At 45.1% G+C, this 26,197-nt stretch overlaps 1 protein-coding gene across 2 annotated transcripts in view; it reads left to right on the forward strand.

The window, feature by feature from the left end:
- pdlim1 (PDZ and LIM domain 1 (elfin)) overlaps nt 1-26,197 on the forward strand; it is a 114,479-nt gene that overhangs the window by 63,182 nt on the left and 25,100 nt on the right. For both annotated transcript variants that reach the window (XM_078530605.1, XM_078530604.1), the window contains exon 3: nt 24,631-24,715. In XM_078530605.1, the coding sequence (XP_078386731.1) occupies nt 24,631-24,715 (85 nt within the window). The remainder of the gene's footprint in view (nt 1-24,630; nt 24,716-26,197) is intronic.

The following is a 26,197-nucleotide window of genomic DNA, read 5'->3' on the forward strand; positions in this document are numbered from 1 at the left end:
ATACCCTTCGAAACAATCAGCCTCCAGAGGCCTCAGCTGTCAGCGTCTGTCTCCCCGTTGTCAGTGTCAGTGTCGGCCGTCTTTATATCTTGCTTGCAGGTGATATTCGAGAAGAGGTTTGGATGCCCAGGAGGCTGCGACCCAGTAATCGTCATCCAACTGAGGAATGTGGCCCGAGCCAGCGCTGACGTGGTTGGCTTAGCAATGAGTGTATGTTGAGGGAATTAGCACACCCCAGGACCTCTGAGTTGGTGACCTTGTCCTGCCAGATGATGCTAAGAATATGCCTGAGACATCAAAGATGGAAACTGTTCAGCCTTTTCTCCTGCCTCACATACGTTGTCCAGGTCTCACCACAGTAGCACTGAGGATGCAGGCTTGCTAGACTCACAGTTTAGTGTTCCCAGTCAGGCTGTTGTTCCACCCTCTCTTACTCAGCTTGGACATAATAGCTGTAGCTTTTGTGATGCGTGTGTTGATTTCAGCATCAAGTGACAGATTGCTGGTGATTGTGGAGCCCAGATATGTGAAGTTATCAGCAACCTCCAGCGTCACATTGTTAGTGCTGATAGATGGAGGTATGGCAACGTCCTGGACCATGACATTTATCTTCCTGATGCCGATGGTCCAACCAAACTCTTTACAGGTGTGAGAGCCTGTCCATTTGCCACTGAAGGAGTTCCTCGGCATGGAATGCTAGTGTGGCATCATCAGAGGAGAGCAACTCTCAGATGAGGACTTGGTGAACCTTTGTCTTGGATCTCGGGTGAGCTGATCAGCTTCCTGTCAATTCTGACATGTAGCCCACCACGTCAGCTGGTGGAATTTGAATTCAGTTAATAAATATGGAAAAAAAGCACTGGTCTCAGTAATGGTGACCATGAAACTATCATTGATTCTTGTAAAAACCCATCTGGTTGACTAATGTCCTTTAGGGAAGGAAATCTGCCACCCTTACCTAGTCTGGCCTACATGTGACTCCAGACCCACAGAATGAGTTGACTCTTAACTGCCCTCTGAAATGGCCCAGTAAGCCACTCGGTTCAAGGGCAACTAGGGACGGGCAACAAATGCTGGCCTTGCCAGTAACACCCGCATCTTATGAAAGAATAAAGAAAAGAAAAAAGTAGACAGCTTCTGCAGCAAAGAAAATAGGCCAAAGTGTGTCGGTGCCAGAACACAACCTTATTTGACCCCACTGCGGATCTCAAAAGATTCCGATGTTGCCCAATCACAGCTGACCTTACCCATCATGTTGTCATGGAAAGTGGAGATCACATGGAACAGCTTCAGCAGGCAGCCAGTTTTCTCCAGCAGCTTAAATAGGCCGCTTCTGCTCACATGGTCAATGCCTTGGTGAGATTGATGAAGGCGATATATAGTAGTCCCTTTGTTCACAGCATTTCTCCTGCAGCTGCCGGGCTGAGACGATCATGTCGATTGTAGATCTTCCATTTCAGAAGCCACACTGGGATTCTGGGTAAATGTGTTCAGCCAGGATCTGCCTCCTGACAAGAGCAACATAGGCAAATACTTTTCCTATGATGCTCAGCAGGGAGATGCTTCAATGGCTGTTACAATTGCTGCGGTCGCCCTCGTTCTTGTACAGGGTCATCACCTTTGCATCCTGCATATACTGGGGCACCGCCAACAGAGAAGTCAGCAAGAGTGCTGGTTTCCTATGCGTGATGAATCCAGAGGAACGCAGAGGATGTTTTCCTCTGAAGCTTTAGTCTGGGGTGACGGCGTACCCAGTTTCCATGTGTCACCAGGAGGAGGCACAGCTGAGGACGTGTTGATGGAGAGGCTGTGTACTGACAGGGAGAGACTTACACCTTTGCCTCTCTTTTTCCACATTGCTGCTTTGTGGTGCAGGCTGAAAGTGAGAAGTAAACTACCACACAAAAGCAGAAAGCAATGCTAACTCTTTTCGCCTGCAAGCCATCGACCTGTTGAACACACTTGGAAGAAGGAAGCCTTGCAAAAATGCTGCCTGGAATTTGACATTTTTGTTACGATTCAGTTACTGAGTACAATCAAGGGGAGTATCAGATGACAGTGGATGCATTATCGAGAATACCGGTAGAAGGAGTTAAACTGGAAGATGTAAACTTTATTGAGAAAGTGGAAGTACATACTTTGCTCATTACCAAACACTTACCAGCCACTGAGAAGAGATTACAGGAAATTAAGTAAACACAACAGCAGGATGATGAGTGCATCAAAATACAAGAGTATTGCCAGAACGGATGGCCGCATTATACTGCTAACAACCCAGTACTTCACCAAGACTTCAAACAGAGAAAACATCTCACAATCACAGATGAGTTCTTAGTTTTTAATGACCAGACTAGTCATCCCTAAAACATTTTGACTCAACATTGTCCAGAAAATCCATCAAGGTCACTTGGGAATAGTGAAATGCAGAACAAGAATCCAGCGGTTAATCTGGTGGCCAGGCATCAGTCACTCCACTGAAGAGTGAATCGCGGATTGCCTTGAGTAGTGAACAGCCAACAGCAGACCGAAGCACTTGCACCATCTACTTTTCCTTTAAGGCCATGGCAGCACCTGCAAATGGATTTATTGGAGTTTAAAGTTCTCATCGCCATCGTTGATGGTTTGAAGTGAGCAGATTGCACAGCACCACAGCGAAGTCAGTCATTACATCACTAATAAGAATCTTTGTGACACATGGCATCCTGGGCATTGTGGTGTCAGAGAATCATCCTCAGTTTGCTAATGAACTGTTCTGTAATTTTGCACAGGGATGTGGTTCCAGGCCTGGGACTAGTTCACCTGGATGTCCCCAGTGAATGGAGAAGCAGGAAAAGGAATTCAACAATCAAGGAATTGATGAAAAAGAACAAAGATACTAACTTAGCCCTCCTCAACTACAGAACCTCACCACTCAAAAACGGGTTCGCACCATTAGAACTATTGACGGGAAGACGGCTGTGAACACAACTTCCAGCCCTGCAGCAAGCACTACAACCTAACATCACCTCAGATGATCTTCAGAGTTAAGAAGCACCAGGAGCAAGAGAGACAGTCAAGCTCGGAATTTCAACTTCAGGCACAGAGCACGAGACCTGTATGTGCACAGCCTGGGGAGAGGGTGTGGATGTGAAATCACCAGAAATGAGGCATTGTAATAGAAGGAGCTCCACAACTGAGATGGGAGGAAATATCAGAAGAAACCAAAGAGCCTTGATATCATTGGGAAGGAAACCGATGGAGCCTTGGTCAAGCTATCGTAAATAACCTTTTTTTCTATTTTTCTTGGGCTTTGGCTTTAAAATTGGACTGTGGCTTTAAAACTACCATGGCTGCAGTTGAAAGACATAGTTGCTGGAACAGGATGAGGAATATCTACAATGTTGCTATCCTGGAACATAGGGTGCCATAAGGGAACAGGATGGTGCCGGAAAGATGTTCTGGACTAAGGGGAACTGCCTAGCAACAACATTTTAATTGGCTCCTGATCAAGTGACCAAGGTTTTGTGTGATAGCAATGAGCAGAGAGATCCTAGCCTACAAAGAGAACACTTCTCTAAAACCTCTCTCTCCTGTGCGTGTGTAAGATTCCAGTAAATCTACAAAGCTAGCTAACTGCCTTTTTCTTCATTCCTCCGTAACCTGCTTTCTCTGAAAAAAAAAACCCTGTCAAGAGGAAAAGAGGAAAATCACCAGAAGAGACATTGAAAAGCAAGTTTTTCAACCAGTGAACCTCAGACTGAAAGTGCTGGGAGACCACCTTGTGATATCGACAACAAACCACAAGGAATTTGGAAGACATCAATCAAAATCAACCCATATAATCCTGTATTCCAGATTGGTGCTATTGAACTGTTTTATCTCGCCCTTAAAAATCCATGTTTTGTGTGTGTGTGGGCGTGTGTGTGCGTCTGTATGTGTTTCTGTCTGTGTGTGTGTGTGTGTGTGTGTGTGTGTGTGTGTGTAGGGGTAGAGTTTAAGTTATGGAGTTAGAAGTTAGCAGGTCATATTTATTTCTTTTCCCACTAGTTAAAGACAATTTGTTCAATAAACAGTTATTTACTTATTAAGTTTACAAACCTAGTGCTTGTATTCTGTTAACCTAAATGAAACCGTTAGGTAGAATTGGGGAAATCTGATGGTTTGGTCAAACTGTTCACCTCTGTCATGGCTCGGGGAGCAGCGGGGCTTTGATATTACAGCGCACTCTCCCCAGTGAGTTTAGATCCGGATGGGGACAAGAAACCAGAAACAGGTAGAAACTCGACAACCGCCCAGGTGGAAGACACTCCTGTCGAACGACGAGAGAGTGCAGTTTGTCCTCAACCTCGAAATGAAATCAGGACCAGATCAGGGGGATTGGTGAAAGCACCACAGAGACTAACCCTGTGAAGTCTGAGACTTTGGGGAGGGAGAGATAGGAGGATATATATAGTTGGGATAATGACTTGGGGAGAGATGTAGAGCAAAGGGTTAACATCAGCAGCATCTGATACTGATATAGCTAATGATGTAACTGTGATGCAATGTCACATGACTAAGAGACTGAGGCCTGGTGGGAAGCAGCAGTTCAACCTCATGTCGCGCACTCAGATGTGTATAGATCTGTCAATAAGCAAGAATGGTTTTTACAGATGACAGTCCAGGGTAGTATTCTAGGGTAACAGGCAAACCCTAAAGAAACCCCTCCTAGACCCCCCGAACTGAAGACGATACACGAGCCACGTAAGGAGATGTTAGTTCAGGTGACCAAAAGCTTGGTCAAAGTCGTAGGTTTTAAGAAGTATCATAAACAAGCAGAGAGGTGCAGAGGAAGAGGGTGATAGAGAGGGAATTCCTGAGCTTTGGGCCTTGGCAGCTGAAGGTATGGCTGTCAATAGTGAAGCGATTAAAATCAGGGATGAGCAAGAGACCTGAATCCCTGCATTCAATTCCAAACATCTATCAACTACCCAGGGACCTCTACGTTGGTCGAGGACAGACCAAGGTTAGATGAGGTTGGTGACCTGTAACTAAAAGCATCCACAGTCTAGGCACAGCTAAAATGAGCCTATTTTGGCCACTTGTCCGATGCCGCAGTGAGCTGGGCTGCTGTGGACACATTGCTAGAGAGAGAAGGAACAGAATCACTAGACAGAAGAGAAACAGTTCAGTTAAAGAGGCTGGAATGAAAGTAATGAATTATACTAAATTTTGCCAACTTTGTTTAGTTTTGGCTGATCGGGTTGTGACTATTTGCACAGCTTGCGACAGGACCTAAGCTCAGAAAGGTACAGAGGGTGTGTCTAAAACAAAGTGTGAGATTAATTTTAGAAAAAGGAATGGCAAGTAGAAAGACTGATTAAAAACAATAAAGTCTTGCATTTATATAGTACCTATCACAACCTCAGTGCTTCCCGAAGCGTTTACAGCCAATGAAATTCTTTTTGAAATGCTGTCACTGTTGAAATGTAGGGAATAATGCAGCCAATGTGTAGACATCAAGGTCCCATAAAGAGCAATGTGATCAGATAATCTGTTTTACTGATGTTGGTTGCAGATAACTATTGGCCATTAGGTGGGGAGAACGTCTCTGATCTTCTTTGAATCATGCCATGGGATCTTTTAGATCCATCTGAGAGGGCAAGTGGGATTTCAGTTTTACATCGCATTCAAAATACAGCATCTCTGACAGTGTAGGGCTCCCTCAGGACTGCAGGGATGCATCAGCCTGGCTTAAACACTCAGGTCTCTGCAGTGGGACTTGAACCCACGACCTTCTGACTAGGAGGCAAGAGTGTCATCACTGCTAACTTCAACTGAGAAAAGTCTTCCCAGGGTATTGCAGAGAGGATCGAAGAAAGGAGCAATTGTCCTACCCATGTGGAGAGGTGTCAGAAAGCTGGAGTGGTTTGAGAGGGTGGAGGGGAGTGGAGCAGTCCAATTGCAGAGTGTTATTGTGGCGTTGACAGATGCTGGAGCAGAGGGATGGGAGTGCATTAAAAGTTCAAGTTAGAGCCAGAGTGCTGGGGGTGTGGGGGAGTTAAGGTGGGGGGGGAAGGGGGGGAGGGGGGTAGTTTTTTCTGAGGAGAAATAAGGAGGGCAATAAAGCTGAAGATGATTGTGTGGGCTGAGGCTATGGAAGGATTTATATTTGATGTCCTGCGGAGGGTTTCCAACTCTGATCGGTATGGTGGGAGGTTTCAGCACACGACTGCTTACCTCCAAATGTTGAACCCAGTCAAACAGCCTTTTCCACAACTTTAATTGTTATATAACCATTGAACGAAAGTGTTCATAGAAGTAGGGCTTTACTTTTTTTTTTGACCTTATGATTTTTCTCCTGGATTGTCTGAAATGCTGGCGTGTAAGTGAGTGTAGGCCAATGAGAGCATGAGGTTGAGCTGGAAGCCGAGGTTTATGCAGAACTGAGGTGTCCGATGATTTGAAGTTGTTGGGGCTCAGCGAGGAGGGAGAGGTTAGTCTGATAGCGATTAACAATCCCCCCACAAGGGTAAACGAGAGGCAGTGGAGATACGAGGAGATCGTTTCTAAGGCTGCCGTGCCTAATGAACATGAGGAGCAGTGGTCACCATTCCTTTTATATTTGTGCTGTTCTCTCTTCCTGTGTCAAGATATGCCTGTGTTTTTGCATGTGCCGTAGATTATTATCAAACCCTACATCCCGTCCAGCCCCACTATCCTCTCCATTTCCACATCACAATACCTTGTGTCTGTATTTTTCTTTATTCTTTCATGGGATGTGGCCATCACTGGCAAGGTCAGCATTCATTGTCCATCCCAGGTTGCCCTTGAACTGAGTGGTTTGCTAGGCCATTGCAGAGGGCAGTTAATAGTGAACCACATTGCTGTGGGTCTGGAGTCACATGTAGGTCAGACCAGGCAAGAATGGCAGATTTCCTTCCCTTCCCCGAAGGACATTAGTGAATCAGATGGGTTTTTACAAATAATGATAGATTTTATGTTCCAGATTTATTAATTGAATTTAAATTTCACTAGCTGCCATGATGGAATTCGAACCCATGTCCCTGGGGCATTAGCTTGGGCCTCTGGATTAATAGCCCAGTGACATTACCACCACATCTCCACTTCCTTTCCACACTGCTAAAACCATTGGCCATTGCCTTTAGCGACTTCAGGCTCTCCTCAATGGTTTTCCAAACTCCATGTACCCATCCCCCCACCCCACCAACCCTCAAGGGGTCACATCATTGAAAACACTGCTGCCCACATCTTGTATTCAGTGACCCACTCACCCCACCTCTCCCAATGCACTGATATCAGTCATTACTCACTGTCTATCCATGAACTCAACCCACCCGACCTTTCCAAACTCTTCCAACTTGTACACCCCTGTCTGACTCTCCCTTCCTCATACCACCCACCAACTCCAACTGCTCCCCAGTTGCTGAAAAACCCTTCAGTTCTCATATCCCTTAATCTGAAGCTCTTGTCCTAAAACCCTCTGCCCTGCCACCTAGGATAGGCTGACTGGCTCGATGGGAAATTGAGAGATTTTCCTGTGACTGGTTTATGGTGCTGCATCATCAACCAGCCCCTTTTCCCGATTGGGAATCCTGTAAAATTCTTTTCTCGAGCTGGTCTGCCTCTTCTACCCCTTTTCCCTTCCTCAAAACCCATCCCTTTAACCTCATCTCTCTTCCCCTATTTCTCCTACCATTATTGTGCATTCGCTTCTCCCCAACTCTGTTTTCCCCCACTCTGGATTGCTTTTGATGTTAACCATGTTAAAGGTATTGCTGATGTTGGAGACGGGAGGTTGTGTCACCCTGGTACTTTGAGTTTGGGGGTTTTGTGGCCCAGCCCTGATATCCAGGATGTTTATGTTTCTAGGGGCAGATTCCATGATCAACAGTGACTGAGGCTGCAAACTCCAGTTGGATGAATACCTGGAGGCTTTATTTCTTGTTTCTCTTGTCTTCGCTATTTTCACGATGAATAAATGATGGTGCTTGAAGAAAATGAGAGCCATAGACTAGAACCATAGAATAACACAGCAGAGAAAGAGACATTTGGGTGTATCATACCTGGGCAGGTTCTTCAGTAAAACTATCCAATGAATCCCATTTTCACGCTCTTTGTTTATAGCCCTATACTTTTTTTTCCCTTCCCATATTTACCCAATTCTGTTTTGAAGTTTACTATAATACCCTCACCCTTTCAGGCAGTGCATTCCAGATCACTGTAGTATAAGGAGTTAATGCTAAGTCTGGTATGCTAATGAGACAGTATATTTCATCACAGGAAGTGCTGGAATGTCTCATGATCTTGCTTTCTCTTTTCGATCCAAAAGGCCTCTGTTGTGCTTCCTCCCAAGCACCAGGTATTTTCATGGAGTTGACGTAGTGGCTCGTTGACCACAGCGAGGCTGGGCAGGATCTTTCCAACTTGAATCTCTGGAGCTCAGTCACATTCTGAGGAGCTGGGAACTGCTTGATTGCTCTTGTCTCCTGTAGATCAACTCTGACAGCAGATGCATCCACAATATGCCCAAGCAACTTGATAGTTGGCTGCGAGAATTCACATTTGTTGTTGAGTGACAGCCCTGCTTCCTGTAGACACTGTGGCACAGCTCGCACTCTAGTGTCATTTTCTATTTGAGTGTACCCACGGATCAGGATATAATCCATGTGACATACGATTCCATCCAGCCCTTCTAGGATACTTGACCTTGTCCTCTGGAAGATTTCTGCCACTGATGTGATACCAAAGGGTAATCCGTTGAAATAATTCCTCCCAAATGGTGTAATGAACGTTGTGAGCAACTTAGACACTCCATCAAGGGGTAGTTGCCAAAAATCATTATTTGCATCTAGCTTCATGAAGATTGAACTCTTTCCCAATTTAGCTAAGCTCTTGACCACAGACGACATGTGATGAACTTTACTTTCAACTGCTTTGTTCAGCTGTGTAAGATCTACGCAAATTTTCATCAATCCGTTGGGTTTGGGCACTGGGACCATCCCCGAGCACCAGCTTGTTGGTTCCACCACAGGTGAAATAACCCTTTGCTTCGACATCGAGTCAATTTCCTTCTTTACTTTGGACAAGAGTGGATGAGGAACGTTTCTGGGTGTAAACAGACACACTGGCTTCGTTTCAGGATGTAGAGTGATGTGGTACACTGTCTTCAGCTTTCCTAGTCCTGTGAAAATTCAGCTCTGAAGCCTTTAGGCTGATCCTCTCAGCTTTCCAGTTCCTCTACTCTGCAAAGCAGATGCAAGTCAGTGCAGGGTTTCCTGCTTAAGAGTGAACACCTCTAGCTCAGGATCACATTTCAGGTTTCAGTGATTTTTCTCTCTCTCTATATTGAAGGCTTGCATTCAGTTGTCCTGTGACCTTGAGTTCTATACCTCCTGGCATGTGCAGTTTTTTGATGCTGAAGAGACCTTTTCTACAACCGTGGTTCAGCATCAGAAAAAACTGAAACTGCTGCACCTGCGTCTAAGTTAAAGTGGGTCTTGTTTCCCTTTACTAGGGCATCAGCACTCCAGTAGCTTCCCTTTGGTTCTTGCATCTTCCCAAGGAAAAACATCTCAATACCATTGATATCTTCTAATTTGTGGATCTTGCCACCTTTTGAAGGCTTTTCCATCCTTATTCTTCCACCTTTTGCCACCATGTAATATTCTTGGTCTCGCTGTGCTAACACAGAATATTGATGGAGCCTGCTGAGGAAAGGAAAACATTCTTTTTGATTTGAGAACTATCTTACAGGAGCTTCAGCTTGCCTTGAGGTCTGCAAGAGACAGCAAGTTCATGAGATGTTGCATCACAAAGTGCTGGAAATATTCAGCAAACTCCGCAGCACCTGTGGAGAAAGAAACAGAGTTTCAGATCGATGACACTTCATTCGCCTGTTTTGTTTTTATTATGAAGATTAAGCTGCTCAGCTCGCCAACCTCTCCAGACTGCTTGCAGCTGGCTTCAGTGAAGTTTGATGGCTGGTTTTCATGAATCCTACCGGTTTTACCATGGGCTAATGAGCCCACTATGTGAGACTTCTGCCTCTGAGATCCTGAGACCTTGGCTTAGTGCGATTGCCAAGCCGCCAGTATTACCCTGGAGTTCCCAGTAATTGAAGATTAATCTCCAGGGTGGCGATTGGATGGCAGTGTACCTGGAGAATGGACCAATGGCAGGGTTGTGGGAGTTGGGTGGCTGGTCAAGTGTTGAAACCTCCGAGAAAACACCCAACCAGAGTTGGCAACCCTAACCCCATGTGGCTTAAAAGCAGCGGAAGTGTGGCCATGTTGGAAGAGCATTCCGGAAGGCTTTCCAAGCTCCGTATTTCTAACAAATTGCTTTTACAATGCTGTTAGTCTTTAAAGCTTGTTGAAATTCCCACTAGTTAACTCTTGAGCCTTTTTTCAGCTGTTGTATTTTATCTTTTTATCAGCCTGAGCACTCGTTTCCTTCCCAGTGTTCTGTTGTCGCCGATACTTCCTGTGGGTGCAGTGCCGCTTTGCTTTGCTCCGTATCTCCTTTCCCCTGCTATTGTTACCTCCCCTCCGCCATCCCCAAACTACTCTGGGAGCCTCATGGCACTGTACCTAGCTCAGAGCTACTGGGATCTTATTCTGGCTGGAGAACGTGGCCCTCATTGGTCAGAAGGACACTATCTTGGGATGTGGGCATCACTCGCCAGGCCAGCATTTATTGCCCATTCCTGGTTACCCGAAGGAGGCGATACGATGGGCTGCCAACTTCAGCTGCTACAGCCTGTGCTGCGGAGGTGCTACCACTGTGCTGAGTATGCCATTCATTCGGTCAGTATATTCAAGAGAGAGATCAATGCCATTTTTGGGCACTTGGAATCAGGGAATATGGGGATAGTGCGGGAATGTGGATTGAGATTGATGATCAGCCATGATCGTATTGAATGTCAGAGCAGGCTTGAGGTGCCAAATGGCCTACTCCTGCTCCTATTTTGTATGTCCTTATATGATTTGTGCAAGTATGTTGTGATCTGAAGGCTGAGGATAAAAATCTGTCACGAGTTGTACCTTTCTGCAATTTCTGACCTATTGTGACTGTAATGTTGTTTTGCGGAGTTATAAATGTCACCCAGCTTTCGTTAACCCCAGTTAATTTGCTTTGATTCGTAAGAAAAGACTTGCGTTTGTTCAGCAGCTTACCCCATCCTCCTTCACCCAACAAAAAAAAAACACAACCTCTCCACACTCCAAACCATCTTGTGCCAAGGTTGTTCCAACCACAGGGCTGGGGGAGGTGTTTCTGTGCCCTTTCGTTTTAAGTGTGCCTGTAATTTAAATGGCATGAGAAAAATTCGATGCCAAACAATGCCCAGTGTTTCCGAAGGCATTCTGGTCTGTCTCCTATTGTTGGTGACCATTCTGGGGAAAGCAGTGCTGTGATTAAATTGCTGTCGTAATGGAGAAGTCTAACAATAGAGCAGACCCTTTCTGTGCCCATATACAGACATGAGACCTATAAGCCCTGAGGCCGTGTTATTGATCCATTTCACTGGCTTGTTCCCATTTAAGGGATAGGCTAATCTGCACTGATAGAATTCAGCTCTTACTAATTTATGTTAGCTTCTCATTTAGAAGCCTTGGATATATGATGTTTTTGGTATAATTTATTTTGCCAGCATAAAGTAGTTTTAAATAGAATCAGCTGAGCTGCTGTTTCTAGCTGTTAAAGTGAACTTTATCTTGCACTGAACAGAAACAAAATCCTTTATCAGCTCAGGATATTACTCTTCACAGATCTAAAACTTTATCTCTGCTAGTTTCTGGTTTAAGATGGGTTGAACAGGAGAGTTGGTCTAGATGGCTGACCTAGAATTTCCTATTGATCTGCGCTCATTGACCAACATTTGCTCCTGGCAGCCCCTCAATTTTAAAATACTCATTCCTCTGTCCAGATCTTTCTATGGCCTCACTTTTCCTTATCTCTGTCACCCTTTCCAGTCCTACAACCCTCCAAGATCTCTACGCTGCTCCAATTCTGGCCTCTTGCTCATCCCCAGTACCCTTTGGTCCACCATTGGCAGCCATGCCTTCAGCTGCCTGGGACCTAAACTCTGTTCAGATTGCAGGCAAGGCTACTCCTAGGCAGCTCCAACCTCCCCCATCACACAACCCTTACCATGTGGGTCTGAGAATCTGCCATCAGACAAGAGAGCCATACTGAGCAGTGTAAAAGCAGGAAACCCATGTGGTAACGCTAGTGTCCTGCCATTCGAGTTCCGCCAGTGGAAATCCCAAAGGTCTTCTGCTTGTTGGCTGTTTTTTTGGTAACGCCTGTTGCGTTAGAGACCGGTTAGACCCAGGTTCAATACCCACCCTAGGTCAGTAGGGTTCCTGGCTCTAGGATGAGAAGAGCAAAAAACGAAAATGAGCCATGATTTTCCAGTCTAGTGAAGCCTGTTGTAGGGCGCGTTGGCATGAGGGAAAAAACCGAGCTTGGTGGTGATGGCTCACCACAGTCAAATAGCCTCCCGATAGTTACTGTCCAGTCTGTGCTTGAAGAATGGTCACTTGGCTGAGGTACTCGACTCTAACATTCCCTTCAATAGAGGAGAGAAGCAGGGAACTGTCTCTGTGGCTGGGTGGTCGAACTCCTGCCTTCAAGTTGGAAAGTTTTGGGTTCCATGCCAGAAGCCTGAGTACCTAACCCAGGCGGACATTCCCGTGTGGCGCTGAGGGAGAGCTGCACTATCGGACGGACTGTCTTTTGGAGGAGATGTTAAAACAATGGCCTGTCTGCTCTTTCAGATGAATTTAAAAGTAGTATCTTTTATGAAGAGTTCTCCCCGACACCTAAAACAGATTATCTGGATGTTATTTAGGGGAAAGATGGCGATGTAGTGGCAGTGTCACTGGGCTAGTAATCCAGAGGCCCAGGCTAATGCTGTGGGGACGGGGGTTCAAATTTCATCATGGCAACTGGTGGAATTTAAATTCAATTAATAAATCTGGAATACAAAGCTAGTCTCAGTAATGGTGGCCATGCAACTATCGTCGATTGTTGTAAAAATCCATCTGGTTCATTAATGCCCCTTTAGGGAAGGAAATCTGCCGTCCTTACCTGGTCTGGCCTACATGTGACTCCAGGTCCACAGCAATGCAGTTGACTCCTAACTGCCCTCTGAGATGGTCCTAGCAAGCCACTCAGTTCAATTAGGGATAGGGCAATTAGGGATGTGCAACAAATGCTGGCCTTGCCAGCAACACCCACATCTCATCAAAGGAATTTTAAAAAATTATCACGTTGTTTGCGGCAGGCACCTTGTTCTGCACAAAATAACTGTCGCATTTCCTGTATTACAACAGTGACTACACTTCAAAAGCATGACATTGGCTTTTTTTTATTCATTCATGGGATGTGGGCTTTGCTGGCTGGGCCAGCATTTATTGCCCATCCCTGGTTGTCCTTGAGAAGGGGGTGATGAGCTGTCTTCTTGAACCACTGCTGTCCATGTGGTGTAGGTACACCCACAGTGCTGTTACGAAGGGAGTTCCAGGATTTTGACCCAGCGACAATGAAGGAACAGCGATATCTTTCCAAGTCAGGATGGTGAATGACTTGGAGGGGAACTTAGGTGGTGTTCCCATCTATCTGCTGCCCTTGACCTTCTAGATGGTAGTGGTCGTGGGTTTGGATGATGCTGTCTAAGGAGCCTTGGTGAATTCCTGCAGTGCGTCTTGTAGATGGTACACACTGCTGCTACTGTGTATCGGTGGTGGAGGGACTGAATGTTTGTGGATGTGGTGCCAATCAAGCAGGCTGTTTTGTCCTGGATGGTGTCCAGCTTCTTGAGTGTTGTGGGAGCTGTACTCATCCAGGCAAGTGGGGAGTATTCCATCACACTCCTGACTTGTGCCTTGTAGATGATGGACAGGCTTTGGGGAGTCAGGAGGTGAGTTACTCATCGCAGGATTCCTAACCTCTGACCTGCTCTTGTAGCCACAGTATTTATATGGCTAGTCCAGTTCCGTTTCTAGTCAATGTAACCCCAGGATGTTGATAGTGGGGGATTCTGTGATGGTAATGCCATTGAACGTCAAGGGTCGATGGTTGGATTCTCTCTTGTTGGAGATGGTCATTGCCTGACACTTGTGTGGTGTGAATGTTACTTACCACTTGTCAGCCCAAGTCTGGATATTGTCCAGGTCTTGCTGCATTTGGACATGGACTGCTTCAGTATCTGAGGAGTTGCGAATGGTGCTGAACATTGTGCTATCATCAACGAACATCCCCACTTCTGACCTTATGATGGAAGGAAGATCATTGATGAAGCAGCTGAAGATGGTTGGGCCGAGGACACTACCCTGAGGAACTCCTGCAGCGATGTCCTGGAGCTGACATGACTGACCTCCAACAACCACAACCATCTTCCTTTGTGCTAGATATGACTCCAGCCAGCGGAGAGTTTTCCCCCTGATTCCCATTGAGCACAGTTTTGCTAGGGCTCCTTGATGCCACACTCGGTCAAATGCTGCATTGATGTTAAGGGCAGTCACTCTCACCTCACCTCGGGAGTTCAGCTCTTTTGTCCATGTTTGAACCAAGGCTGTAATGAGGCCAGGAGCTGAGTGGCCCTGGCAGAACCCAAACTGTGCATCAGTGAGCAGGTTATTGCTAAGCAAGTGTTGCTTGACAGCACTGTTGATGACCCCTTCCATTAGTTTACTGATGATCGAGAGTAGACTGATGGAATGGTAATTGGCCGGGTTGGGTTTGTCCTGCTTTTTGTGTACAGGACATACCTGGGCAATTTTCCACATAGCCGGGTAGATGCCAGTGCTGTAGCTGTACTGGAACAGCTTGGCTAGGGGGTGCGGCAAGTTCTGAAGCACAAGTCTTCAGTACTATTGCTGGAATATTGTCAGGGCCCATAGTCTTTGCAGCATCCAGTGCCTTCAGCTGTTTCTTGATATCACGTGGAGTGAATCTATTTGGCTGTGTGATGCTGGGAACCCCCGGAGAAGGCCGGAATGAATCATCCACTCGGCACTTCTGGCTGAAGGTTGTTGCGACTGCTTCAGCCTTATCTTTTGCACTGATGTGATGGGCTCCTCCATCATTGAGGATGGGGATATTTGTGGAGCCTCCTCCTCCAGTGAGTTGTTTAATTGCCCAGCACCATTCACGACTGGATGTGGCAGGACTGCAGAGCTTAGGTCTGATCCATTGGTTGTGGGGTCACTTAGCTCTGTCTATCCCTTGCTGCTTATGCTGTTTGGATGCAAGTAGTCCTGTGTTGTAGCTTCACCAGGTTGACACCTCATTTTTAGGTATGCCTGGTGCTGCTCCTGGCATGCACTCCTGCACTCTTCATTGAAGCAGGTTGATCCCCTGGCTTGGTGGTAATGGTAGAGTGGGGGATATGCTGGGCCATGAGGTTACAGATTGTGTTCGAGTACAATTCTGCTGCTGCTGATGGCCCACAGCACCTCATGGATGCCCAGTCTTGAGTTGCTAGATCTGTTTGAAATCTATCCCGTTTAGCACAGTGGTAGTGCCACACAACACGATGGAGGATATCCTCAAAGTGAAGGTGGGACTTCGTCTCCACAACGATTGTGCGGTGGTCACTCCTACCGCTGCTGTCATGGACAGATGCATCTGCGGCAGGCAGGTTGGTGAGGATGAGGCCAAGTATGTTTTTCCCTCTTGTTGGTTCCCTCACCACCTGCCAGACCCAGTCTAGCAGCTATGCCATTTAGAACGCGGCCAGTAGTGGTGCTACCGAGTCACCCTTGGAGATGAGCATTGAAGTCCCCCACCCAGAGTACATTCTGCACCCTTGCCACCCTCAGTGCTTCCTCCAAGTGATGTTCAACATGGAGAAACACTGATTCATCAGCTGAGGGAGGGCGGTATGTGGTAATCAGCAGGAGGTTTCCTTGCCCATGTTTGACCTGATGCCATAAGACTTCATGGGGCCTGGAGTCGATGTTGAGGACTCCCAGGGCAACTCCCTACCGACTGTATACCACTGTGTCACCACCTCTGCTGGGCCTGTCCTGCCGGTGGGACAGGACATACCCAGGGATGGTGATGGTGGAGTCTGGGACATTATCTGTAAGGTAAGATTCCGTGAGGATGACTATGTCAGGCTGTTGCTTGACTAGCCTATGAGACAGCTCTCCCAATTTTGGCACAAGCCCCTTGATGTTAGTAAAGAGGGCTTTGCAGGGTCGATTGCCATTGTCGTTTCTGGAGCCTAGGTCGATGCCAGATGGTCCATCCAGTTTAATTCCTTTTTTGTGTCTTTGTAGCGGTTTGTTACAACTAAGTGGCTTGCTCGGCCGTTTAAGACTCAGCCACGTTGCTGTGGGTCTGGAGTCACATGTAGGCCAGACCAGGTAAGGACGACAGATTTCCTTCCCTAAAGGGACATCAGTGAACCAGATGGGTTTTTACAACAATCGACAACAGTTTCAAGGCCACCATTAGACTTTTAATTCCAGATTTTTGTTGAATTCAAATTCCACCATCTCCCCTGGCGGGATTCGAACCCAGGTCCCCCGAGCTGTAAAGGGTTTTTGGACTCTACCGCCTGAGCCTGTCATATTCTTCAGGCTTGGCAGCAAAGGGAACTGCTCTAGAAGTAACTTAAATCTCTATATTTTTGGACACTGTGCAAGTTCTGCCAGAGTCACGATTGACTACAGCTCCATGAGAAACAAAATGATCACATGTTACGATGAAGCCCATCTCGTGGCTGTCAGACTCTGACAGATTGGCAGAAAAGCAACAGTTTTGCACAACTGGGACTGGAGTTCGCTCTTCTGAACTTCTTGGCATCTGCAGTCTTAAAAATAGACATTTACTCTCAAGAGTAAGGAGTTTATTTACTGTACAAATATAACTGCTACGTGCACAGTGAAGGGATTTCAGCCTAGATTATCTGTGATTATTACAAGTAAAAGTTGAAACCCTCCAATGCCTGTGGAGATTCCCCATTGCTCAACTCCTGAAAGTTGACGGGTTCTGACCGACATAATGTTGGCTTGAATCTCCAAATTAAATAAGTCACCAAAACAGTCTTAGTCCCAGTAATGTGGGCGTTAAATCGCTTGTGAACTTGCTTTATTGAAAGCGACGTTCATATTTTCCTTAGAAAAGCTACTGGACGATGCCAGAAATTGTTGTCAATTAAAGGTCTGGGAGGAGGGAAACTGCGACCCAGCATTGTCGGGTTGCCATATCTGATGTCTTCTGAGAGGTTTCATCACATGAGCTCCCTACTTCCAACTGCCCCGCCTGTTGTGTTATGCCTTTAAGGGATAGCCACATGCCATCATTTTAAGGGAAGTGTGTCATGTGATCCAGCCTGGAGTAGAACACAGCAGATGCAGCCCTGCTGCTGATATCCTCAAGCTTTCTAACCATTGTCTATATATTCACATGTGCCTGTACAATGTGTTTGCACAATCCCTCATGAGCGATTGGTGCTTTTATATTATTGTAACCAACATGGTGCTCAGCGTAGCAGCAAGGTTAAGTATGGGTACTACATAGTAAACAGTGTTAGATCGTGGTACATGCAATGAGATGACCCTCATCGTCTTGGTCAGACTGCAACAGAGTCGCAGTGTCTGAGAATGTTGAAACTGCTGCGTGGTGACTGCACAGAAAGGCTTTGAAGAGACAATGTTGAGATGATGCTCCAATAATAAGCTGGTAAGCAGACGGATCCCTCACGGTGAGTAGCGCAGCCGTTGAGAGGACCAGCACCAGGTTAGCTTAGTCGGGAAAGGCAAGTGGCCAGGGTGTGGACGGGATCGATAGCGACTGAGGGAGAGTTAAACAAAAAAAAACAACAAAAAAAATCGGGACAGAGAAGGTTGCGATTATGATGGGTGGAGATCCATGCACTGATCCAAACAAACTATACACAACAGGTACCTTCAATCATCCGGTATCCTGTCAGAAACATATACATGAGGTGACTGACAAACCGGAAAATGACAATGAGGTGCACGACGAGATGAAGAGTGGTGAACACGCAATCTCGTGGAAAACATAGACACTATCACACCTTCTGAAGTGTTTGCCAAGATTCAAATTATCTGTCCTAAGGAAGTTGGTAACTACTCATTATGGGCTAAGATTGATAAAGGGGCAAGTGCCAACATATTACCCTTTAAATTCTAAAAGACATGTGTCCACAGACATGGAAGGCCATGGCAAAATCTACTGCTGTGAAACTCTCAGAGTACAACGGCTCACTGATTCCATGCGCAGGATCCATAGTCCTGGAGTACAAGTACAATCAATCCCCCTGGGTGTCACAGATGTTCTACATCGTGGAGATTAAAGGCCCAGCAATCGCAGGCCTACGGGCATGCCGTGACCATGCACGAGCGACAATCCATGAATCAGTCAGACCTCACACGGCAGGTCAACCTCAGAAACTACTCCTATCATCTCATTTCATGACCTAACACCAAAATATCCAGAATGTTTTGACAAAATTGGCAGTATCAAGGGAGTTGCAACATTACGCTTGCAGGAGAATGCAAGTCCATCAATTGATCTGGTACATTTTGCACAATGCAAATGCCAGCAATTACAAGAAGAAACAGTGAAAGATTACACACTACAGAAACTGTGAAAACCATCAGCAAAGGATGGCCTGATTCAATACAGCATGTCCGCATGAGACCATTATGGCCTAACTGGGATGAGCTAGGCATCTCCCGGAGAGTCATTTTTAAAGGCAGGCAGGTCATCATACTGGAATCTTTGTGACATGATATTCTGCAACAACTCCATCGCTCACACGTGGGTATAGATCGGACGAGAAAACTCACTAGAAAGACAGTCTATTGGCTGGGTATGAACAATAATATTGATGTCATCATCAAGAAGTCCGAGGCATGGCTAGAGATTATGCCAAGTCAGCACAAAGAACCATTGATTCTGCATAAGGTTCCTATCCATCCTCAGTCCAAAATCACATCTGACCTCTTTCATGTCCGTGGCACTGACTTCATCGTTATTGTCAACTACTTTACCAAGTACCTTACCAAGCCGTTACACAATGCATTAAGCAGAACTGTCATGCTATTTTCAGTTTATTTGGTGTGTCTAGAGAGATCATTAAGGATAATGGCCCATAATTTATTGGTAAACCATTTCATGATATGTGTGAGAAGTAGAATATCGATCATACTACTTCTTCTCCTCATTACCCTAGATCCAACGGTCTAGTTGAACGAATGATTCACACGGCAAAATTCCCGATTATCAAATGTGGACAGTCCAAGCAAGATCTACACATTGCAATACTATACCTGACAACAACACCTTTAAGTGCAACTTTTCCATCACTGGTGGAGCTCATGTTTGGCAGATCAATATGTACCAATTTATCCACTCTTACCCATCCTGCTCTCTCAAAAAGTAGAAAGCAACTTCTAAAACTGCCAGAGAAGATGACCAATGTGCATGAATATTGCCAAGTTTACAGTTGGGGCAACAAGTTCACACCCAGGATTCCATAGAAGGTCCGTGGCAACCGAGCCGAGGTGACCAGGACTCATTGAGAACCAAGATCCTATGAAGTCATTCCACACAAAGGTGCATAGGTGAGGCATAACCGAGGACAAATCAAATCCATTCCAGCTCCTCAACCACCGTGCAGTCCTATTTCATCTATGACAAGGTGCCAAATGTAACCAGGAACAACATCCAAAAATGACAATCCCACAGATCACTATGAACCATTTTAAGAAACCTCCAGACAAGGCTAACACTACAAGATCTGGATGTGCCGGCAGATTACCATTACACTTTAGAGACTCATAGATTCGCCAGCCCTATACACTTATATAACGGTAACTAAACGTGAGCACGCATTGTAAATAATTATATTTTGTTGAAAGGGGGAAAAGTATCTTTAAGAAGAAAGGGGGATGTTGTAATATGCTTTTATGGGATGGCAGCATGCCATCACTTTAAAGGAAGTGTGTCATGTGATCCAGCCTCAGTTTCACTTCGGCCTGGAGCAGAGCCCAGCAGGCACAGCCCTGCCGCTGATGTCCTCAACATTTCTACCCTTGTATATATGTTCACATGTGTCTAGAATTAGTAAATGAACCCACAAAGTGTTTGCGCAATCCCTTATGAGCGATTGGTGCTTTATATCATTATAACGCACACGGCTCTACCCAGGCAAATCAGCCTTCATTTCCCATCCCCAAAATATTCATAACTAATGAATAAAAAAATGCACTCCACTTTTTTTAATGCCCCAGCGATTTTTCTCCCAGGTTATTCTCAGCATATTAATATTTTAATTCCTGGTAATCCTAGCCCTTTCTCCTCTTAGTCACAAGCTCCAATTCATCGATCCTGATTGGTTTAAAGTTTAAATTCTCCTCAATGGAAGATCTCAAGGGGTCTTAAATTAAATGAATTTGACCAATGTCAACATATTCTTTTCAGGACATTTCAAACTGCCTCACAGCCAATGATTTATTTTTTTGAAATGTAGCCACTATTTTGTAGACAAATTCATTAACCAGTGAGGTAAACAGCCAGCTAATCTGTTTTGGCTCTGTTGTTTGAAGGATAAACATCACCAAGGACTGTCTTCCTTCTTTCCATGATTTGTACTGGCTGATGAAAATTCAGAAAAGGAACTAAGAAAGATTTGCATTTATGTCGTGCTTTCCAGTCCCAAGAGGCCTCAATGTGCTTTTCAGTCAATGAGCCACTTTGAAGTGCAGTCATTGGCCGGGATTTTCCAGCCCCGCCATGGGTGGGACCCGCCGCGGTTGAGGCGGAGCCCCAGCCAGAAGTCCAATGGGACGGGAAGATCCTGGCAGCAGGCGGGTATGGAGAGTCCCGCCCATTATTGTAATGGGGGAATTGCGTCGGATAATGAGTGCACAGAAAGCTCCCTCAAACGGTAATGAGATGCATGAGGGAGTCAAAGGTTATTGGGGGATAGGCGGAATATGGAGTTGAGGCCACAATCAGACCAGCTATGACCTTACTGAATGGCGGAGCAGACTTGAGGGCTGAATGGCCTACTCCTGTTCAGATCAGCTATTGTTTTAGTGATGTTGTTTGAGGGATAAATATTGAGGGATAAATATTGACTAAATATTTCCTTACTCTTCTTTGAATTGTACGATGGAATATTTTGCATCCACCTGAGAAAGCAAACATTACCTCGGTATAATGCCTTTCTCAAAGGCAGCGTGGTACTCCTTCATATTGCCTTGGAGAGTCAACCTACATTTTATACTCAAAGCACTTAGGCAATTAGCTATAGTCCACAAAGTATCTCCGTTGGGGAGAGACAATTGGTTACATACAGCTTGAGGGGTACCACTCTGCAACGTGAGGCAAGGCAAGGAGACAGGACCTCCATGAACTACCACAGCCAGTATGAGGATTGAACCCATGCCATTGGCATCATTCTGCATCACACTCACTTAACCATTTTGACATTCATATTTTTTGCATCTATGTAAGTCAGCAAATTGCAGAACAGCTTCCTGTTGTCATTCCCAAAAGGGTATGACTACAAGCTAAATTTCACTCTTAAAGATACTGGAATTTATCCTGATCTATTAGCTCTGACCTAGATATAGGATGTTGAGTGAGCGCTTTGAGGGGCTTCATAGATGGAAAATCATTGGCTTGCTCCTGTTAGACAAGGCCATGCACTGGGAGAGAACAATTGAAAAATTACCCTCCCTGCTCTTTTTTTCCTTTTCAGCTGGATAACGCGAAGTTTATGCTTTGGACGTGCCATCTGTTGATGCTGTTTTTGCTGCATGTTCTGTACTTGCTCCTCCTTTGTACATGAGGGTTCATGAGTGGATAATTTCAGGCATCCATTCATGGTTGGTTCTGTTCAGGATAAATACGAACAGTACATTTAGTGTGTCATCTGTATAATCAGATTGCTGAGATTAGCATGGCAGTTTAAGTTTAACTGATTTCCACAGCATGAGAGAAGGGTCTGGGATAGACATCCCAGAGTGGTGGATAGTGTCGGGATCACCTAAGGGAGAATTGCATAAATATTTGAGGAAATGGGTGACTGAAGGAGATTCATTAGAAACAGATCAGAGAGATTCATAAAGTTCTTGGACTAGACATTAACTTGGTTGCAAACAATCTTCACTGAGTTGAACCAAGTCTCGACACACTCAGTGTCATAACAACAGTCATACAGAGAAATAAACACCTTTGCCTGTTTTATATCTGGATCGAGAATGCAGCCTTCATTGACTTTTTGTTCTTGTAGCTCCCTCTCTCTTTACAAGTTGTGAAGACGAGCTTATGATCTTTATAGCACTCTAGTCATACACAACCTCCCTTAAAATGTCTGGTTTTTCAGTTTCCTAAATGATCTGTTGCTCTAATTTGTTTGCAAAATAGACCATCCACTTATCTGGCAAACCACTGACCCTTACTCACCATTCCTTGTTAACAAATGTCCGGCCATTGCTGACAAAGCCTTTTCTTGCTAAATGTCAGCTACACCATGAAAAACTAGGAGTGAGCAACTGCGCCATTTTATTATTCATAGCCACAGTACAAGCTATACATGTAAAGAAAACAAAATCCCTAATTGTATGAGATGAAACCAACTCCTAACCCTATATGTATATAAGAATACATTGCAGGGTCCTTTCTGCTCCATGTTCTTATATGTCCACCTCATGTTCTATGTTCCATTGTCTAGAATAATATTGCCTTGGGATATAGAAGGGAATGGTATTTCCCTGTGATATAAGGAACATTAATGGCAACATCAAGAAGAGAGGGACAACGATTGGACATTGAGATGTGGATGCTGCGATGGATGTCCAGAGTAACAAGGAAGGACAAAATCAGGAGCCAGCACATCTGGAGGGGGTCAGTGAAGATTGTGGGAGCATCAAAGAAAATAGTCAAGAAGAGATTGAAATGGTATGGTCAACTGTTGCAGAGAGAGAGAGAGAGAGAGGGAGGAAATGTGGTGAGGTGAGTGATGGAGATGGGACTGCCAGGGAGGAGGAGAAGAGGAAGGCCCAAGAGCAGATGGAAAGAAGAGGGAGGAGATGAAGAAGGGTGAACAACCAGCATTGTCACGACCCCAAGTCAAATGGGAGAAGCTAAAGAAGGTGATTAGGGAACATTATTCTCTTGTACTATATTTAAGAGTGATATTCACCTGCAAGTTATGTTTATCATGTGATTAAATCATGGTAGCTGTTACCATGGTACCCTATTGACAGAAACAAATGAGAAAATTATAAAGATTGGTCTATGACATTGGTTGTCTGTGTTTCAAAGCACTCACAGGTCAATGGGTTCAGCTGCTGCTGAGGAGATTGCTGTTTACAATGTTCTAATTGCCCAATATTCTAATGTATTCTCTATCCCAGTGGTTGTTGGTACCAAGGAGACTATATCAGAAATGGTAAAATGGAATTTCAGGAAAACAAATAGGAAACCCTGGCCTTTTGGTTCAAACAGGTATTCAGAGGGGATCAGTGGTGACGATATGAGCCAGTTTCTGTTTGTGAGATGAGAGGTTGGTGCATATTATAGGAATGAGTTTTTAGATTTGGGATCTGAGCACAGATCTGTAATACACCTGCACAACACGGACCACAGAGGTTCAAGAAGAAGGTCCACCACCACTTTCATGACAACAGCTAGGGATGGGCAATAAATGACAATCTTGTCAGTAATGCCCATATCCTTAGAAAGCATTTTCAGAAAAATTCAGCAAGTTCCTAACCTACCTGCAGCTGGCAGATCTCTGCCTACCTTCCCAGCCTCCCACTATTTCTTTGATCTGCACGCCTAACAGTTGCAGAGATCGCTCTTTGTTCATAGAGCGAGAGGCCAGAGGCTGGGGTCTTAAGCCCAATGGCCATGGGTGAGTGATTTTGTCTCCTTTTGAGAAGATGTGCAGATGTGCAAATGCAGATGTGCATCTGTCACTGCCCCGTGTGTGTTGGGCTGTGAGCGAAGGAGCACGTGCAGGGTGAGGAAGGGGTGTGAACTTTCATGGCCATTGCAACGAAGTTGTCCATTGTGGCCAGAGATGCGAAGCCTTTAACAAGCCTCCTAACCAGCTTAATTGGGCTGAACAGGAGTTCCAGTAGTTTGCAGGCCTGAGCTTTCCCCACCCTCACGAAAATTTTGGCCATCTAGGATGGAGGCAGGACTTTGACAAACACGATGTTGCCGCAGTTTTCCTGGCTGCCTGCCTCTGTTGAAGCCTGATTCGGGCCACGAAAACCCAGCCCTGGTTATTATACTCGTCCAGATAGCCTTTTTTTCAGCACAGGATCCACTCGATTTGAGTAAGCTGGCTCTTATCAACAACAGTGTCTTAAATGTAGGAAAACATCCCAAGGTGCTTCAGAACAGCAGCATTATCAAACCAAACTTGCCACTGAGCCACATGGGGTGATATCAGGGCAGCTAGCTAAAAATTCTAGTCAAAGCAGCAGGCTTTAAGGAGCATCTTAAAGGAAGAAAGAGAATTGGAGAGATGAAGAGGTTACGGGAGGCAATCCCAGAGCTTAGGACTGTATGAATTTGATTGATTCGTAAAAGTGAATAATTAATACAAGTCTTGCTCACGTGCCCTTCCTTCTTTTTTGATAGGTCCGAATCCAAAATTTGGACACCTCTGTCTAACGAGGAGGGAAAGCAACATCCGTATAAGATGAACTTAGCATCTGATCAGCAGGTAAAGGCTGGTGACCTTTCAGTGAATCTCCAGCCGCACAATGCTCTTTCTGCTCAAATTACAGTCTAATCCTTAACGTTTCACGAAAAAATACTTAATTTGTGTGAAATATTCTTCTAGCTCATCAAGCCATTACTGAGCGTGGCTTAAAAAAAAAGGCACAATTTGTTTTTTACATAAAGGAAACTTAAGTTTGTATGTATAGGAAGCCACTTCTTGTAAAAGTTTCAATTACTTAACTGCATATGCAGGATTAGGTGGGATATACAGCACAGAAACAGGCCATACAGCCTACCCAGTCCATGCCAGTGTTCATACTCCACTTGAGCTCCATCCTACTCTTTCCTCAAATAAATTTATCATTGGACCCTCGATTCCATTCTCCCTCATATGCTTGTCTAGCCTTCCCTTAAATGCATCTACACTATTCGTTTCCACCACTCCCTGTGGTAGCGAGTTCCACATTCTCAACACTGGGTAAAGAAGTTCCTTCTGAATTCCTTATTGGATTTCTTGGTGACTATCTTATATTGATGGCTTCTGGTTCTGCTCTTCCTCACAGGAGGAAACACTCTCTCTGTATCCGCTCCGTCAAAACCTTTCACCATTTTTAAGACCTTAATTAAGCCACTCCTCAGCCTTTTTCAAGAGAAGAGAGGCTCAGCCTGTTCACCTCAACTATACCGTGTGGTAGGAAGTTCCAGTTTCTAATTACTCTCTGGATAAGTTTTCTTCTGTTGTGTTGAATATAGAAGGATTATTGCAGTAAGTGGTTTATGCCTTGTTGTTTGAATGGGATTAAATTATCTTGAAACCATTTTGCCTTGAAAACACGATGACTATGTTACCCTGCGGAGAGAGCACTTGGACAACTGTGAACTGATCAATGTCGGCATGGGTTTTTGAAGAGTAGGCCATACCCAATTAACCGATTGGAATTTTGTGATCCACCACTATCTTGGATGAGGGTTTGTCCATGGATGTTATCTGTATAGATTTCTGGAAGGCATTTGATAAGGCTCTGCACAACAGTTTATTAATAAAAATAGGTGTGCACAGAATTGGAAGGAACCATATGATACAGGCTGGTTATTGGTTAGGAGGGAGAAGGCAAAGAGTAGGAATAAAGGGAATACTTTCTGATTAATAGAATGTGACAAGTGGTGTTCCCAAGGGATCTGTACTGGAGCGTCAGATCTTCAGCATATTTATCAATAACTTGGATGAAGGAATAAAGAGTTGAATATCAACCCTTGCAGATGACACTAAGTTCGGAGGCACAGTGAGTTACGCAGATGGGTGAGGAAGTTCCAAATTGTCGTAGTCAGACCAAGTAAGTGGGTAAAACCATAGAAGATGGAGCTGTTTGTGGGATTTCCAGTGGGATTTTTCTTTGTGGGAAAATGTGAGGTCATCCACTTTGGACCTGAGAAAGACAAATCAGAATATTTTCTCAATGGTCGGAGACTATGAACTGTTGAG

Source organism: Cetorhinus maximus, chromosome 27 (genome assembly GCF_964194155.1).
Source record: "Cetorhinus maximus chromosome 27, sCetMax3.hap1.1, whole genome shotgun sequence".
In the NCBI taxonomy this organism is placed as follows: Eukaryota; Metazoa; Chordata; class Chondrichthyes; order Lamniformes; family Cetorhinidae; genus Cetorhinus; species Cetorhinus maximus.